This window comes from Tachypleus tridentatus, chromosome 8, assembly GCF_004210375.1.
Source record: "Tachypleus tridentatus isolate NWPU-2018 chromosome 8, ASM421037v1, whole genome shotgun sequence".
Taxonomy (NCBI): domain Eukaryota; kingdom Metazoa; phylum Arthropoda; class Merostomata; order Xiphosura; family Limulidae; genus Tachypleus; species Tachypleus tridentatus.
Genome location: NC_134832.1, coordinates 50300085 through 50320137, shown reverse-complemented (window position 1 = coordinate 50320137; position 20053 = coordinate 50300085). Strand labels below are relative to the sequence as shown.

Here is a 20053-nt window from a genome sequence, read left to right as displayed (position 1 = left end):
GTGTTATTAATCCGAGGTTCGCGGGTTCGAATCCCCATCGCACCAAACATGCTCGCCCTTTCAGCCGTGTGGGCATTATAACGTGACTATCAATCACACTATTCGTTGGTAAAAGAGTAGCTCAAGAGTTGGCGGTTGGTGGTGATGACTAGCTGCCTTCCTCAACAGGGGTGCCACTATTCGTTGGTAAAAGAGTAGCCCAAGAGTTGGCGGTGGGTGGTGATGACTAGCTGCCTTCCCTCTAGTCTTACACCACTAAATTAGGGACAGTTAGCGCAGATAGCCCTCATGTAGCTTTTCGCGTAATTGAAAAAACAAACAAAGAAACATTCAACAGGGGTGCAATAAACCTTTCAAAGGGTGTATAATTGAATAACAATAATAATTAGATGGAGCCATTAAACTAATAATGTAATAGCTAATGTACTGTATATATCTCATAATCATTAGCATTTAAAAACTACTGAAAAGTTTTATACTGAAATAGAAATATCCTGGCCACTCGTAAAACATGTTTTATTGACAGAAAATGTTTTATTATACATTTCCAGAACGTTTCAAAGCAATTTTACTTCCTTACGCACGAGCAAATTAGTAGTTTCCAAGTCAGTCTTCGTGAACAGGGAAAGCTTTAGATTAAATGCTTGTATAAGTAAAAAATGTTCGTTTTGGAGACATCTCCAGTCCAACAATTTGTGTCTGGCTACTTCGCTTCCTCAAACGTGAATTCTACAGTGAGCGAAAAATAGCGCTTGAAATAAACCGTTATTGATTATACACTGACATAACGTAGATTTGAGTTCCCACCAACATCCGACGTTTCCAGAATTTCAAAACCAAAAACTTGGATTGGAAAGAAAGTGTCCACTGATTATCACAAATATGTCGTTTATTTGTTTTGTTGTTGCTGTCAGACATCGGATTTAAAGGATAGAGCTGTGATATTTTATCCAGAAACAAGCGTTTAACTTTATGCTTTGAAACGCTCTTGGAATAATATCCAATTCTTCAGGCCCAGCATGGCCTGATAGTTAAGGCACTCGACTCGTAATCTGAGGGTCGCGGGTTCGAATCCCCGTCACACCAAATATGCTCACCCTTTCAGCCGTAGCGACGTTATAATGTGACGGTTAACCCCGCTGTTAGTTGGTGAAAGAGTAGCTCAAGAGTTGGCGGTGGGTGATGTTGACTAACTGCCTTCCCTCTGGTCTTATCATTGCTAAATTATTGATGGCTATTGCAGATAGCCCCCGTTTAGTTCTACACGAAATCCAAACTAAACCAAATAGATATTCATGGTGGGCGTAGTGGACATAAGCTATTGTGTAGCTTTGTGCTTGACAACAAGCAAACAAAAGCTTTATAACATTTATTGTAAGGAACAAGCGAAGAAAGGAAATTACCCATTTTCTGTGTAAGATACATAAAGGACCTCAGATAATACGAACAGTACTATACTGAATGTGTGTGTGCGTGTAACTTGGCTTAGCATAGACTAACAGTCGTGAACCTTTTAACGACTGTATGCATAAATATATTAGAGAAGCGTATCTTAAAAACCCATGATAAATCTCGGATTAAAGCTGAGTTTCACGCATGACGTGTTTATGTTACAAACCTTGTTGAAAGTGTGAAGGTATAAACAAACCTACACATTGATTTTATGAACTATGCTTTAATTTTTGGAGTGGCACGTTTGACTGTCGTTAATTTTAAACTGTTAGGCTAGAGGTAAGGCAGCTGAGTCGACAGCACTCACCGCCAACACCTGGGACACAGTTGTCTGATCACAGAGGGAGATTTAACTGTCACTGCTATAACGTACTCACAGCCACGAAATGCGATTTTGTTGCAGCGGGACGCGAACCCAGAACTCCGAGATTTACTGCCGACTACATTAACTACTAGACTACGCTCGGCCTTGAGAGGAATGATCTTTTTCCTTCTGTATCTGTTCATGCTTTCAGGTTATAGAACACTGACGCTTTTAACCTTTGGTTTTACATGTTATTCTTGTTAGAACGTGACCGTTAGGTTAAACATGGCGACTTAAAGGTTAGCCATTCTTCATCACTAATACGACCTGAATGTCAATTATACTCGCGGATAACGATGCTCAACACAATAAACTGAAGTGAACACTCTTTTACTAGTGGGAAGCCAAGTGGTTCGGGCACTCGACTGCAGGTTCGCGTGTTCGAATCCCGTCACCGAAGGTGCTCACCCTTTCAGCCGTGGGGGAACTATAATAATGTGAGAGTCAACTTCACTATCCTTTGGCAACAGGGTGGCCCTAAATTTGGCGATGATTAGTTGTCTTCCTTTTAGTCTTATCACTATAAAATTAATTGATGGCTAGCGAAGATATCCCTTGAATAGCTTGGCGCGAAATTCATCAAATTAAACGCTAATGAAATAAACGTACAAAAAGAAAAGAAGTGGCAACTTTTGTCTATTTGTTTATTTTAGCGCAAATCCACACACTACTAACCGCGAAACTCGAACCTCGGACTTTAGGGTTGTGACAGTGGTGAAATATCAACATGTTCTAAATTCTGATATGATTCCATACTAACGTCTGTACTCAGTTTTTCAAAACGTAAATTCGTTATGGTACTGTTTATCACTCTAGTGTGTTTTGCTCATGTTCACGTGCACACGTGTACATCATTTCCTGTGACGTCACTTCATCCGCTGTTATGAACTAACCTGTATTCTTTGGTATTAACTAAACTTTAAGATTATATTTGTCTAATTGTCGTGAGTAAACAACTGTTCTAACGAACCAATCCGGTTTCAGATGTCATCTTCTATGTTCGTATTGTTACCACGGTAACTTGGAATTATTACTGTATTCTCCAACTAAACATATTTGTTTAGTTCATCTACAACTCAACAAATTTCACGGTGTGTTTACAGAGAAGGTGCACAGTTATCTGTGCTTTTACTGAGCAGTTTTGTCTGTTAAGTTCACAGTGACTTTCCGAACACCCTGTATTTATCAACTATAACTTCTGATCACTACTAATAATTAACTTAATAAATAATATAGTCAGTCCAATAAACTTACAGGAGTTGCAAAACAAAAGCTTATGATGATGGCAATACATTTATTTTTTATTTAGGTATCCGCCGTTGTTATCGATATTTTCGGCCATAATCCTAATAATATATCACAAGGTTCGATCCGCTTGTGTTTCCTTTTTTCATTTGAGGAAGTAAGTTCAGAAGTTTACTACATATAACTCCCCTCTCCATCTGCTAAAAAGCAATTAAGGTGTATCGTGATGTATGACGAAGGATTTTTGTAACATCCGTATGTTAAAATAAATGACATCTCTTTGTACATGTTAGTTATCTCTGTCCACATCCACCGAGTTTGCCGATGGGGAGAGGGAGGTAAAATGACAGGTTGGTAAATTGATTCCCACTTAGTTAAGTCGCACAAGAGGTCTTTACATACCCGCTGTTTGTCAAATGAATCCTTGATGTCTACCCAAGGGATGTCTTGTGCTTTTTTCGCTATGTTTTCGGGACGGTAATAGCTATTGTATTCCAGTCTATGTTTTATGTTCATTATAACCTTTCGGTCTATGTTTTATGTTTACGATTTATTTTGTTAGTAAAGTTTACGAATCTGCTTGTGTGTTTCTGGAAAGATGACTTATTCAAAACCTGAAGATTGTAACGGCAGTGTTTATGTCGTTATGACGAATAAATGAGTTTGGAGAAACCCCCTTTCTTATATGGTAGAAAACAAAAACGTCACTTGACCTGGCAAGGCCAGGTGGTTAAGGCGATCGACTCGTAATCTGAGGGTCGCGGGTTCCAAATCCCCGTCACACCAAACATGCTCGCTCTTTTAGCTGTGGAGGCGTTATAACGTTACGGTCAATCCCACTATTCGTTTATAAAAAGAGTAGCCCAAGAGTTGGCGGTGGGTGGTGATAACTAGCTGCCTTCCCACTAGTTATAAACTGCTAAATTAGGGACGACCAGCGCAGATAGTCCTCGTTTAGCTTTGCGGGAAATTCTAAAAGAAACAAACAAAAACGTCACTTGGCTCTAGAAGAATCGTAGTAAACTAGGAACCGGTTTCATCTGAAACTAGTTACAAAGTGGTTTCTAACTAATATCATCTTCTTGTAGCTTTGTTCGATGTTATTTCTTCTCAGCCATAACTGTATAGTCTTGTAAGAAGTTTTTCGTTATTTTGTTTATCATTGGAACAGTTAACATCTCGACATAATCTGGTACAAAGTCCATTCGTTTTTTCAGGTGTGAGTTTTTATAATAACGATACATTATGCAATCGAACTAAGATTACGGTAATTCACAAATCTCTCAAAAATGTAAACAGAACAAGTTAAAAAAAAAAGATACATCGGACTATCTTCGTTTCGTCTTTGATGATTACTGTAAAGTCATGAGTTTGTTTTAGGATTTTTTGACCTGAGTTGGCTGACTTTGGTATGGTAACTGTCCGACAGTGTACATGGACTATTTTGGTTTACGATTTTTGGCCAAAGTTGGTTGAATTTGGTATGGTAACTGGAAACAATCCGACAGTATACAAGGACAATTTTGTTTTAGGATTTTTCCTCGAAAGAGGGACAAACATTCCTGAAATAGAGCGCATAGCTATTTATTTTATAGAATTTTCATGCCCAGCATGGCCAGATTGTTAAGGCACTCGACTCGCAATCCGAGGGTAGCGGGTTCGAATCCCGGTCGCACCAAACACGCTCGCCCTTCCAGGCGTGGGAGCGTTATAATGTTACGGTCAATCCCAGTATTCGTTGGTAAAAGAGTAGCCCAAGAGTTGGCGGTGGCTGATGAAGACTAGCTGCCATCCCTCTAGTCCTACACTGCTAAATTACGGACGGCTAGCGTAGATAGCTTTCGTGTAGCTTGGCGCGAAATTCAAAAACGATTTAAAGACACAAGTACTTTATCAGTTAAATTATTCAATTATTACCTTCCACAAACCAGCGTATTTAATTATCATCTAATGAGGTCGTTAAGGATTCGCTAACAAAATAAAGGAACAGGAATATTATCTAACGTTGTCCTTTATATAGTTTTTAACCCCTTAAGGAATATCCTCAACCATTCATGCTGAAGAGTGAGAAAAAATTTCTTTACTTATTTATGACAGGCATGCCAATGACATTTATGAAAAAAAAGAGTAAAAGGTATATAGCCTGGCGCCAGAGGCGCCTGACTAGGGGGGTCTGGGGGCATGCCCCCCCCCCGAGAAATTTTTAAAAAATGGATGCTATTTGGTGTGATTTGGTGCAGTCTGGGACATAATTTCTTTATGTTTTTTGACATTGCAATGTTGGAAAAGTACACAATATATATAATATAAAATAACAAAAGGAAATTAAAAGACTAAATCAAACTAATAAAAACTATAACTTTCATTTTACAGTTTTTAGCAGATTGATTTATTTATGTATGCACACGATACCAGACCACGAGACCTGCAACGAGACGAAACGAGACTGCCTCCAAGATGGCGGTCAGATTTTTTTTTTTTTCTGCAATAAACATTGAAAAATTACGATTTCTCCTCAAAAACCACCTACCCGGCCCCCAAATCGCTCATATTTTCTCCTCGAATTTACACGAATCTCGTGGGTGATCGTTGGCCGTTTGAAAACCGCGGAAATCCGCGTTTCAGCGGAAAAATGGCACGCATGTTATGATTAAATGGATGGAAGAAAAATCACATTCGAATAATGTTTTTTTTTTAGAATACCTCTGGTTTAGAGGCCAAACATTGCTTAGTTAGATGTTGTGTACACATCCTTCAGTCAGAACTTGTTTTATAAGACAGTCATTCAGTTGTTTATTGTGTACACATCCGTTGGTCAGAACTTGTTTCGCATGTCCAAAGTCATTCAGTTTTTTATTGTGTACACATTCTTTGGTCAGAACTTGTTTCGCATGTCCAAAGTCATTCAGTTTTTTATTGTGTACACATTCTTTGGTCAGAACTTGTTTCACATGTCCAAAGTCATTCAGTTTTTTATTGTGTACACATCCTTTGGTCAGAACTTGTTTCGCATGTCCAAAGTCATTCAGTTTTTTATTGTGTACACATCCTTTGGTCAGAACTTGTTTCGCATGTCCAAAGTCATTCAGTTTTTTATTGTGTACACATCCTTTGGTCAGAACTTGTTTCGCATGTCCAAAGTCATTCAGTTTTTTATTGTGTACACATCCTTTGGTCAGAACTTGTTTTATAAGACAAAGTCATTCAGTTGTTTATTGTGCACACATCCTTTGGTCAAACATTTTGTTTCAGAGTCCAAAAATTCATTTACACAGTTGTGATGTACTCGTACTTCGGTTAACACTTGTGTGCCAGAGGCCTAAAAAACACCTCTTCAGTTATTTGTGATGCACCGTGATAAACATCAATGAAATGAATTATTTTTCTGTTCACAACTATGGAAGTTAAAAATCCTTAATGTATACACTTCTTTCCCGTTATTCAAGTAATAGTTGTCATTGGACAAGTAGTAATCATTAAAAAAATTATGCCAGTTCTTTAAACTATTGTAATGGAACAGTTCACTTAACCATGTTTAGAAGCTCTTTATTTATTTTTTCTTGTTGTAGTTGTTTTCATCTGTAACGCTGATGGTCTTTTTTTGTCACGTATTCTCGTTATAAGGTGAACTTCCGAATAAAAGCCGCTTTGTGGCATTGGGCTTCTCTTGCGTAACCTTTTAGCTACATCAATAACTTTTGTGATGTAGTTTCTTTTAACAACATTTATTGCTCGTGTCAGCTTAGCTTTGCAGAGATTTTGAAGATGGTGGTTCTTAAAAAAAAGTCTTTACTTTAAAGAAGCCATATGTATAGAATCAAAAAGCATGAACAGATAACATACTTTGTAACGTCTAAGAAGAACTTTATGTATAGTACCACTGACTGCATTGACTTTCGTTCTTTTAAGTACCTGATGCGAATATTACGTTCTTAAGAGTTTGTGTTTCATTTACAATTAACTTTTTCATCGTGTTTGTTTCAAGTATTATATTTGCATGATTTCACAATCAAAAGTATTGACTGTACCTCTACAGAGGGTGAAGTGTGTTATGTTAAGAAAATATGAATACAAATTTGCAAACACGTGACAACGAATACAACGTCACGATAGGACGACGTGTTTATTTGTTAATAATTGCATGCACAGTTACACAAGGGCTATCTGCGCTAGTCGTCCCAGGTGAAAGACAAGAGATAGATCTCACATTTTGTGGCCACAGCGCAGAAGTACACACACATACATGTGGACAGTTTACTCCCAAACAAAAGTAGTGCACAATCCGCCTCCATTTTTAAGTACTTCTTAATCAGTTTTTGTCTAAAGCAGCATTTATCTTAACTTGGGAATTACTGTTAATTAGTTCGTTGTCTAAATCAGCTTATATTTTGATTTGGAAATTGTTCTTAATCAGTTCGTTGTATAAAGCAGCCTTTAATTTGATTGGGAAGTTGTTCTTAATCAGTTCGTTGCATAAAGCAACCTTTATCTTCACTTAGGAATTGTTTTTAGTCAGTTCATTGTATAAAGCAGCCTTTATCTTGACTTGGAAATTATTATTAATCACTTCGTTGTCTAAAGGAGCCTTTATCTTAACTTGGCAATTACTGTTAATTAGTTCGTTGTCTAAATCAGCTTATATTTTGATTTGGAAATTGTTCTTAATCAGTTCGTTTTCTAAAGCAGCCTTTATCTTGACTTGGAAATTGTTCTTAATCAGTTCGTTTTCTAAAGCAGCCTTTATCTTGACTTGGAAGTTGTTCTTAATCAGTTCGTTTTCTAAAGCAGCCTTTATCTTGGCTTGGAAATTGTTCTTAATCAGTTCGTTGTATAAAGCAGCCTTTATCTTGACTTGGAAATTATTCTTAATCAGTTCGTTGTATAAAGCAACCTTTATCTTGACTTGGAAATTGTTCTTAATCGGTTCGTTGTATAAAGCAGCCTTTAATTTGATTGGGAAGTCTTGAAAGTTGCATTAAAAATAGCAATCCACTTAATGTTACCCATTTAAAAGATGTCGCACTAACTCTGTACTGTCGTGGAGGGGTATTACTTAACCAGTTAACGTTCCCAAGATACGTGTGGTATGGACATGGAGTGACAGTCAAATGAACACAAGGTAATGGCATTTGTGGTTCAATATTAATTAATCTTGAGAGTCAGATAAATGTGTGTTTTTCTTATAGCAAAGCCACATAGGCTATCTGCTGAGCCCACCGAGGGGAATCGAACCCCTGATTTTAGCGTTCTAAATCCGTAGATATACCGCTGTACTAGCTGGGGGCAACAGATAAATGAGAAGAGTATTGGATTTAAGGGTATTCAGCTTCTGTGGATAGGTAATACTCATTAGAAGTGGATAAACAATGTTATGCTCCAACTTCAGTATTATTAACTAAAAATATCCATTTTTTATATGTTTGTGCAAATGAGAAAGCTCTAGTTCAATAAACGTTCGTTAATTTAATTTTATGTTAAATTATTCAAGAAATGCATAGATATATATATATATACACACTCGTGTTTGTCTCTCACTCTCAGTGTGTGAACGTAAAAAAGGTCACTAAAAATCAGCATGAGGTACAGAGATTTCCAACTACTCCATTTGTTTTTTTATAAAAGGGAACAGCAGGTGTGTTGTTGGTCGTATTATGTAGTTCATTTCCACACACACAGGGAGATGCTAAGGAAAACAACGTTAATGTTCAGCATTCTGTCATATTTCCTGGTGTCTCGTATTTTCCCGTTGTTGATTATCATTTTCCACCTATCGGTAGAAGTTAGAACAACTAATTGAAGTCTATGTAGTTTCCTCTGGCCGCCACTGCGAGTCTTCACATCGTGGACTGCATTGATTAACGACGTCACCCAAAGCAGCATTTCGATTGGCTAGTGGGGAAGAGAGAGTCCTCTTGCGTAGTTGAGTGTCGGTGCAATAGCCAACGTTTGAAGCACAACACATTTGAAGGCTGAGCGTGTTGGTCTCGAGAACGCGAGAAACGTTATGGAATGTTCGTATGGTATAACTGAAAAAAGTCTCCGATCGCTGCAAGGTGTATTAGACACAACATTAAGGGTGTCATCTCTATTGAAAATGTGTTCTGTTGCAGACTTAACTGGAAAGTTGCCATGAAGGTTTTGTGACATCACAGTTGTAGCTATTCTAACAATATTCGAAGTGTCAGACTCGTCCATACAATCAGTTAACTGTCACGTGCACAAAGGGGTATCCCAGATGATATTCTAGAGTGCAGTTGTGTCCACTGTTTTCTCTTTTGCGTATTACAGTTTCAGCAACTAATTGTTGCCATCAACTTTGTCGCGCACAATACCAGCTACTTACAAGTGACTGGTTAATAGACGAATGTTAAGAATTTGTGTGTTTAGTTTGGAGAAAATCTTCTGAGATCTTCTGGTTAGAAACGTGAACTGACGAATGGAATTTGGGAGAGTCATTTCACTTTTGAGGCGTGAAGGACTGTTTCTGTGAAGTTGGGGTCCACGATGACTAGTGGAAGAAAATCTAAGATGCTCTCTCCATTTTTCAGCCTTCTGTTTGTTTTTCTCATTCTGCAGCTGGCTCATTGCGGACATTCTCACAGACATCGTAGCTGGCGGTCCAGGGGATTGGAGACTGCATCTGGTTGCTGCAGTCACTTCCGGCACCACAAAGGTAGGTACGAAACATTCTGTAGCAATGGAGTAAAGGAAAGTTCTCAACAAGTATGTGTTGTGTATTAAACACTTCAAAAATTTCTAGTGTCGGGACTTGTCAAAGGGTTCTCGATTCGAGTCCCTTTATTGCAGAAACCGTGATCCACGCTACCGGACCGATTTAGAGTTGGCGATGGGTGTTTTTAACTAGCTGTTTGCCTTTTAGTGTATCAGTTTAAAATCAGAGTCGGCTGTATCCAGATATCCTATCACGAAGCCCAAATATTCTAAATTAAACAAAACCAGATTTCTGTTTAACTAACACATGCGCTGAAAAGTGATTTGCTCTATAAGAATTCTTCTTTTCTCTTAGAGGCACTAGACCAAGTCACTTGGTCAAAATCTTCATGCAACTGTTAGGAATTCAGGAATACTGTTGCAACCAATAAAACAACACGTTACCACGATGTCTATTTTCCATGTAACATATGAAAAGAAGTTACTAATAGTCTTGTATTTTACTTTTTGGTTTGGTTTGTTTTGAATTTCGGGCAAAGCTACACGAGGGCTATCTGCGCTAGCCGTTCCTAATTTAGCAGCGTAAGACTAAAGGAAAGGCAGATAGTTATCACCACCCACCGCCAACTCTTAGACTACTACTATTTTACCAACGAATAGTGGGACTGACCGTCGCATTATAACGCCCCCGTGGCTGAAATGGTGAATATGTTTGATGTGACGGGGATTCGAACCTGCGACCCTCGGATTACGAGTCGAGTGCCTTAATCATCCAGCCATGCCGGGCCTTTACATTTTGTTAGAGGGACGATAACAAAAGGTTGCTATAACACCTTGTTGTAACATTGCATCTAGGTAGGCAGAAATTGCTAACTGGTCACACTGTATTTAAGAACCCTTAAAGCTATATAAAGGTTGTATCCAACGATTATAGTTATTAAAACCGTGTATGCCAGCTATTATAAGTGTTAAAACTGTGTATGCCAGCTATTATAGGTGTTAAAACTGTGTATGCCAGCTATTATAGGTGTTAAAACCGTGTATGCCAGCTATTATAGGTGTTAAAACAATGTAGATCAACAGACTGGAGCTTTTCAAGTTATGAAGATTAAGGACAGATCCACTGATTAAAACTGTTAAAGACACAAAGATGAAGGTGAAGTCCACTAACGACTTTAAAGAATCCTCCACAGTTTGAGATTATACATTTACAGTTTCTGAACTGACCTGAAATTGTTAGAATCTAGTTTCGTGGACGTGTTTGCATATTATGTACATAGTTAAACCAATGCTCTTCTGAGTAAACCAAACATCTGAATTAGTGCTAAGACGAGTTAAAAATTAACTTTAATTAATAGTAGCTTATGTCAGTTAATACAACAAAGGTACAAAATACTTAACATCTGCGTTGAAATAAGATAAGCTGTGATCAGGATAGGATGTAAAATATGTAACCAGTTAAGGAACTGCGTATTTATGTGATTTGCAAGAAATTGTAATTTTAACATCTTCTTTTTGTTAACTGTGTTTTTTGGCTGTAATTCCTGTAAATGACACGTTAACTCCACTCCCCGAGTCAACAATTCAAAGTAACTTCACACCGCAGACTCACAACGCAGGAAACCAGGTTTCGATACCCGTGGTGGACACAAACCACTGTGTACTTAATTTCCAACAATAAATCAAGACAAAAATGCTAATACATGACACGGCCAGGTGGTTAGGGCGTTCAATTCATAATCGGAGGGTCGCGGGTTCGAATCTCCGTCACGCCAAACATGCTTGCCCCTTCAGCCGTGGAGGCATTTTAATGTGATAGTCAATCCCGCTAATCGTTGATAAAAGAGTTGTTCAGTAGTTGGGGGTGAGTGGTGATGACTACCTGCCTTCCCACTAGTCTTACACTGCTAAGTTAGGGACGACTAGCGCAGATAGTCCTCGTGTAGCTTTGTGCGAAATTCAATAAAACAAAAACAAACAGTTATACAGAAACTCAAACATTTACATGCTAACATAGTTTTCCAAAAATTTGCTGGTATAAAAGAATCGGGAAGTAGTGACCCATGAGTCACTCACACACACGGTACGGACATTGCTAATTAGTTCACATTTATCAAACTCATATCAGACACTTCAAAACCAGCTTAATGCAAATAGACACATGAACCAAAAAGGCACCTAACCGTGAATGGTGAATTTACTTGGAAAGTATCAGTTATAAATAATCGGGTTTCTACTGTTTGAGTTAGAAATTCCTAATTTCACAGGCAACAATAAAATAATTAATATACAGTTTTAACAAATATATTTTTACTAACATTAACAAGACAGTTGCTGCTCCAAACTAAAAGTGAATAGATATCACACCTTAAAAAGGCGAATACTAAAGACTATTGTATTAATGGTATTATGTTGCCTGGCACATTTGCTGTCTGTGCTGCTTTATGTTTGTTTTCCTTCAACTTTAAAATTCACATGAAGAGCTTTTGATATATTTGTCGAGTCAGGTGCCTTGACCCAACTGTACCTCATTGACGATGGCACGTGTATAATACACGAGTTTTGTTTGTTTTGAATTTCGCGCAAAGCTATCTGCGTCCTAATTTAGCGATGAGGGAAGACAACTAGTCGTTACTACCCATCGCCTACTCTTGAGCTACTCTTTTACCAAAGAATAGTGGGATTGATCGTAACATTATAACACCCCTACGGCTAAAAGAGCGAGCATGTTTGGTGTGACGGCGATTCGAACACGCGACCCTCAGATTACGAGGCGATCACTTAACCACTTGGCTTTTAATACGCGAGCAATTTTTATGCCGTAAGAGTGATGTTAACACATACATATAAGTTTTAAGAGTGTGGGAAAACTGGTGAATTAATGAGAGAGGTAATTCTGTTAATAACACAAATGTAGCCTTGTTATTCCAAAATTAATGAAACAGACAGGAGTGGTTGAAAATTTGTGTTGATTGTAATTTGTTAGGCCTAATCCGTAGATTTATGTAACTTAGGTTTACAGCGTTTTCATAAATAAATTTTCACAGAAAGTTTGGGACTGAATACATGCATAGCCATCCGCGTGTTCCTGAAAATTTATGTACGTGTGTCTGGAAATTATATTAACAACTTTACGCACCCAAGTAAATAATTTTGTTAACGTAATTTGTGGATAAGTTGTGTGTGTGTATATATATTACAAACCCAGCAGAGACCAACGAAATACGTGTGTTTAAATAACAGAACTTATTCAAATACAGGGATTCTAAAATTATACAAAATAACTAATCGCAAACATAGAAGCCTTTAATAAAATTCACTTATCTTAAGCCTAACATCAGTTGATTAATAAGTCATTATTAGGTCGGTCTACATTCAATAGAGGTAAAATAACGCTGTAATTTGTGGACATTTTTTTTTTTTTTTGCTTTAGTTTAGTTAGGACTAAACTTTACCGTGCTTAATACCATACCATCAATAAATAAACTTATAATGTTATTCTACGACATAACTAGACCTTTTTGAAAATGTACAAGTGTTTAATATCTCGTTATACAAAATGGCTACTAAAGTATACTTACCTTCGCCTTTCGTTTACGTACGTTAAAATAAAATGCGTGCGCATTGGCTATTTACAGAGGAAGGTGTGCGTGCATTTTCAGGACAAACAAACTGTTTTCATAATATAATAACAGTCAGCCTCTTTAAGACAATTTTTAAAAAATGTTTTTAAACTTTCAGTGTTTACCAACTAACCTTACATTTCTTTCTTTACATCATTATTGTTGTGGCTACTATTCACCGTTAGAGAGCGACCTATAAGATAATCTCGAACCGGACGGTAAATGAAGCATGCTCTCTTTTTAAAGAGCTTTTTTATACCGTTTCTTGATTTTCAAACCTTTTCTTAGTTTTATATAGTAAGCCAAAAGAACCTTGGGGATTTTAGTTCGTATATAACATTTAATGTTTTTGCGTTTTTCATGTGGAAATCATGTTTCCTACCTCTCGGATAGCACGTGTTTTATTTCAGCGTAAATAATACGTGATACGTTTCTTGATTTTTAATTAAAAAAAACTAAAAGTATTAAATGCTTGTGTCTAGTGTCACATAAACTAATTTCTTGATTTTAAAAATTACGTGGCATGTTTTCAAAACAATTATAACCCGTGTATTTAATATTATAATAAATTGGGTATTTTAGCCCTCAAGAACAATATTTTGTGAAACAGCATAAAAATATCAAATTATAATAATATAAGAACAAAATTTTCACCAGATCAATGTAACGATAGGAAATTGACCTCGCGGTTAGCATGCCGAGCAGTCGATGTTAGAGTCCATGGCGTTACGATAATGGCAGTCGAATCCTGTTCTTCTATTCTCGTTTTCCAAAATATTGTAGTGTATGCTGTTACGCAGCTGTATTTCCTCTAGTTTACCAGTTCAAAACTGGGGACTGGTAGTGAGGTTGGACTTTTCGTAGCTTTGCAAAAATATATGAGACCAACAAACTCTTATACTGTTGAGCACATATAGCAGTGAAAGTTAAAAGTTGCTTTGATACAGTCTTTTAATCTAAGCAAAAAAATATGTTAGTCTGTGTTAGTTTGTTAAACATGGCCTAATAATTAACGTGATGAACTGCGAATCGAAAGGTAGAAGGTTCGAAACGTAACGCCGCTGAAAACCATCCACATTAGCAGCTATAGGCACGTTATAAAAGTGACAGTCATTCTTCAGTTCGAAAGCTGTATAAAAGCCCTTTTGATAGCGTTTATTGATGGCTGGTTGCCCTTCGTTTTTCCATTAATTCAAAACTAGAAGTACCTATATCTAAACCCAAGAGGCTGTGACATGGCCGTTTAACCAATGTGTGTATAAGAAACCATTCAGGTGATAAATTCAAGTTCCAGCGTGTTCCATTGTTGGGTTAAATATTTATACGGCTCAGTATAGTTAAAGATTATATCACTGTTTTTATTTGCCTGCTTTACGTTCTGTGTCTTAAAAAACAAAACAAAAAACTTGCTTCTTGAAATTGCGAGAAAAAAACACGAAAAATGTTCGTATATTTTCACGTAATAATTTATTTAAAAACCAAGCTGAGCCGGACCTTTTCTTTACCGTATACTATTTAATTTATATTTAAATATCTGTATGTGGCACCCGCAATGGATCTTAGTAACAGCTCTGTGACGTGTTATTAGCAGCACATGCGGAATTTCCCTACAGTGGGTTCGCAGGTTTTGTTCGGGTCTCAACGAACCAACATTAAACTGATGACGTAGCCTTTTTAAATTCAGAATATTAGGATTCATGTAATGAAAAGAAAAACTCATACGTCACCACACAAGAAGCACGTGGTGACGGGTCATAATCTACTTTCGTAAGTAATACTTTTAATTATCAGAAGAATAACCAGTTCTGGCTTCATTGTTGTTCTAAATCTGTCTTGAGCAAACGAGACTTAAATCCCGTGAATGATATTTTCAAAATGCGTATATTTTAAATATAAAGCTTTCATAAAAATTGATAAATAATTTTCAGACCACTAACACACAACGCATGCGCTAAATCTATTGAAGAGGGTTCTTTGCAAAGGGTGAACGTCTGTGGAAGCTGCGACGCCCAAGAAAGATTTCTCTTGTTATTTTTTACAGCTTAAAAAAGGCTAAACGTTATTGAGAGGATTCCGAGTTGCACGTTTTGACCGAAACTTTGAACCAGTCCTGAAGTAAGTTATATATATATATATATATATAGAATATGTAGGGAAAATAACGCATAATAATCTTCCAATGTGCCTGTAAGGTGAACAGGTGTTGGTACTGACTTGGGAGTCGTGCCTACTTTCAATTTCCTTACGTATAGATGACTGAATATTGATCTACGACATGATGGGTGATGTCCAGCCCTGTCTTTCATTGATTGATTACGTCTTCACGGGGTCCTGCAAAAAACGGTTGTTGTTGTTGTCACTGAGCTGTCAGTTGTTTTTGTTGAGATTTTTCAGTCACGAAACGTCAGTGTTGTTCCATAACGTCAGAAAAGCAATTATATTTAAGAGAAACAGATATAGTATTGACAAAGTTACTGGATAAGCTGTCAAAGAATTCGACTGAACATTGTTAATTGAAATAACTTAAATAATGAAGTTGACTTCGTGGCTCGCTGAGATACAGTTTGAGGTATGGATGTAGAGAAAAACGATGAAAGTTTTATATAAATATGTATATTTTCATGGCCCCCTGCTGGGACAGCGGTAAGTCTTAGGATTTACAACGCTAAAATCAGAGGTTTGGTTCCCCGCGATGGACACAGCAGATAGCCTGATGTGGCTTTGCTACAAGAAAACATAACGCTTGCACACTATGAAACGCATGAATAACACTATGGAGAAGGCAGATGTCCGTACTGTTAGGTAGATAGGAATGTATTACGGTGACGGTTAATAGAGTGTGAAAGAACATTGTGGTTTTTAACTTTCAGTATACATGGGCACGTCAGGAGTTTTACACGTAATAGTGACGGTTTAACGTTTTTTCGTGACTTCGAACTGCACAGTTGTTGTGCGTTAAACTAGCTTTAACTCAGGCTCAGTTTAACGTTTAATCGTTTCAATAATTTGTCCAGAAGGTAAAATAATCCAGTAATAACACGTCATAGGAACCAGAACTTAACAGTGTACGTAAGCGATATTTGAAATTAACTTCAACTTTCTGCTCAGCTAATATTGAGTTGTTATTGTTTTTCTACTGTTAAGTTTCACCTCATATCAGGTTTCCCGGCTAGCTATACGTAGGACGCGATGTGTTTTGTTTTTATTTTCAGTTCTTATTCGGGAAAAGCACACGACTAAGTTGTAGTAGACAAAACTTCTGCCCGTTAAAGAAATAAATTAGCTTCTTTTATATCTTCAGTTGAAATTTTAAGAAACGCTTGTGTCAAGGGTTCAACCACTTTTATAAAGTGTGAACTACTTGGGATTACCCTTTCAGTCGTGCTTGTTTGGGTGGCATTTAACAAACTACTTAAGACCAATACTATGCATGCTTTTGCTATTTTGTTGTTTTTGTTGAACATTCTTACGTCACGCACACACACGTCTCTAATACGTCAAGATGGAACGGCCTGAATAAACTATAGTACTGTAAGTAGAAAGGCCATATCGTCTTACAACAGACAAACTATGTAAGCCTAGAGCAAAATAAATACGGCTGTGATTGGTAATTGTTTTGCCTTCACTGCATTCTAAAGACAGCTGGTATATGTATTAAAATAAGGTGCAGAACTGAAGATGACCTAAGAGGGTCAAAACGTTCTTCTGTACTTTATTTTAATTGAAGTTTTAACACACATACCAGCCGTTTTTAGAACACAGCTCTATTTCAAGTGGTTTTCTCGTCATCATGAATTGCGTACCTTCGCAGTTTGTGTGATTTTTCGAAACACAGCCCCGTGGATTACGCCTCACTGTAGTACACAAACCTGAGAAGACTGTTTCATCGTAGGGTGAGCACTCCTGACGCTAGAACCGAATCTGACATTTTTAGAATGGTTATCTGAAGGGAGTTACTCAACCACTTGAATGGTACTTGACTAACGTCAGATGTATCTAATGTGGCACGTGCCTAAGGACTAGTTTAGTGACATGTTTTCCATAGCACATTCCTAAATGTAGGTAGAATCAATAGACCAAGTAGTTAAACGTCTTATTTGTACTCCATTTAGATAGATACAATAAACATTGCCGTGATTTATTTTCAACATTTATTAAAAGTTATTGAGGCTTGGCATAGTGTTTGTTTTTTTTATTGCAAAACCACATCAGGCTATCTGCTATGTCTATTGAGGGGAATCGAACCTCTGATTTTATCGTTGTACCAGCGGGGGACGACTTGGCATGGACTGGTTGTTAGGACGCTCGATTCATAATCAGCGGGTTGCAGATTGGAATTCTCGTCACCGACATGTTCGCTCTTTCAGCCTTGTGGGCTTTATAGTGTTAGAATCAATCGCACTATTTGTTGGTAAAAAAAGTAACCCAAGAGGTGGCGGTGGGTGTATTAACTAGGTGACTTCCCATTAGTCTATCATTATTAAATAAGAGACGGCTAGCGCAAATAGGCGTGAAGTAGCTTTAAGTGAAAACAAACCAAACTGAAAATGACACTGTGAAACACAGGACTTCCAAGGCATCGTTGACATATTTATGCCATTTTACCTTTTATTGTACACGTGCATGGAAGTGTTACCTGAAGTCAGGGACAATAGGAGGAGTGGTCCAGTAATTAGTGTGCTCCCACTTATGGATCCGACGTTTCATTGTCCTACTGGGGTAAAAAATTTAACTTTGTACTTTGGGACCATGGGTGCATTATAAGAGTGACCGTCAAATTCCATTATTCTCTCTCTGACAAGAGCAGCTCAAAGGTTGGTGGTGTTGACTAGCTGCCTTTCATTTAGTCTGTCACTTCAAAATTAAGGTCGGCTAACGCAGATGGCCCTTGTGTATATGACCATAAACTTCCACAAACGTTATTAAAATTTACTTTATGTAATTACTTGAACACTGTGACAATTATTAGTGGTAGAACAAGCTGCTGTCACAGTGTATGTATTGGGAAAAGGTCAAGGGGTAAATCGAATGAACCTCCAGACACGTAGAAAGACGATTAAACCTATTTGCTGTATCTAGAGAATATGTAATAACAGTCCCTTGGAGATTTCCAGCTGTAGCCACAACGTTTCGTCACGTACGATTCATGTAATCACATTTAGGCCTAGGCTATTCTCTGTGGAACGGAGAGTTCAGAGTGGACCAGTACATGTTATTGAAACACGTGGTGATTAGTAACATCAAAGTAAAAAAAAATAGATAAAACAACGAAGAAGAGATAATCTCTAGGCCAGTGCCAACAAAGATTAATGTTCCGGTTGATACAGTGCTACACCTAATTCTCGTAATGGATGTAACAGCGTGTCTTCACGAATTATTAGCGTGTGTCTAGTTGTGGTTAGTGGAGCTCTTCCTAAGCGAATTTCACTGTAATGTGTTCCATATAAATAAAAAAGGATGGATGACTGTTTAGATTAGATTTGTTGAGATAGACTGATAGTTCTCAATTCTGTCATAAACACGTGTGTGTGTGTATCTTACGAAACAAGAAGTAAATAGACATTTGTAGCTTTTATTCATATTATACACGTGTGCTCGTACTGGCTTCAATTTCCTTCTTTCTGGTTGTTCTCTCTTCTGTGATGTTGATCAAACCGAAAGAGCAGCGAGATAGAGTGACGTCACATCCCAATGTTCGGTATGAAAGGAGTAGCCCAAAAACTAGCAGTGGGTGGTGTTGACTAACCGCTTCCCCTTCTCATCTGCTACTTTAAAATTAGAAACAACTAGCGCAGATAGCTTACTCGAAACTCAACAACAACAACCAAAAATGCAATCCCAAAAACCTCAAAGATTTACACATATGGTAAGGAAATATTAATCACATACGGAAGTGACTGATATTTACTTACCATTAAAGTGGGCCCGGCATGACCATGTGGTTGAGGCTTACACTGCAAAATTGGAGACGGCTAGCGCAGATAGCTTTGAGCAAATTTTAAAACAAACCAAACCATTAAAGTGGAAAGCAGGAATAACTTCATCAAAGCGAAAGCTCATGAAATGTAATAACTTACCATAAGAATCAATAAACAAACGTTAAAGTCGTTTAAGATGAATTTATTCTCATTCTAGTGATTAGTTTTTGTTTTATATTTAAAAACGCCCCTACTGGCACAGCGGCATTTCTGCGGACTCACACCGCTAGAAACCGGGTATCGATACCCGGGGTGGGTACATCACAGATAGCCCACTGTGTAGCTTTGCGCCTAATTAAGTTAATTACTTTTTCAAAAAATGTACTTGTTATCACAGAGTCCGTAGATTCTGTATGGATATAAAACGCACTCAATAAGTGCATAATACGAATATGCTAAAATTCAACAATGGCAGAGAGTTTCACTTTCATCTGTTTTCCATCCAACAAACCCCAAAACAAGACACGAAACCGTCGCTAAGATACCAAACTGTTCATCTTCCTTCTTGTTACAGTCGAGATAATGCTACAACTAATGCACTTAGTCGTAATAACTGAAGAAAAAATCATAATTCCAGTGTAAACTATGTTATCCTAATCCCCTTAGAATTAGTTTTCTCTCAGAAACTTGATGCTTGTTTTAAAAACCTTAAGCACGGGGTGAAACACGAATTACTAGCCAATACTAGATAAATATTAGATAACTGTAACATGTAGAAT

At 37.5% G+C, this 20053-nt stretch overlaps 1 protein-coding gene across 6 annotated transcripts in view; it reads left to right on the top strand.

The window, feature by feature from the left end:
* The window catches only part of LOC143222369 (semaphorin-2A-like), a 222792-nt gene that overhangs the window by 101438 nt on the left and 101301 nt on the right, over positions 1 to 20053 (top strand). The window contains exon 3 of one of the 6 annotated variants that reach the window (XM_076448817.1): positions 9638 to 9734. The exons of 4 other annotated variants lie outside the window; for them this stretch is intronic. Coding sequence is in view for 1 of the 2 variants with exons in the window: in XM_076448812.1 (XP_076304927.1) it covers positions 9566 to 9734 (169 nt within the window). In the remaining variant the exon portion in view is untranslated. Of the gene's footprint in view, positions 1 to 8922; positions 9735 to 20053 lie in introns of those variants that run through there. One more of the 6 variants, XM_076448812.1, reaches the window with a different exon arrangement.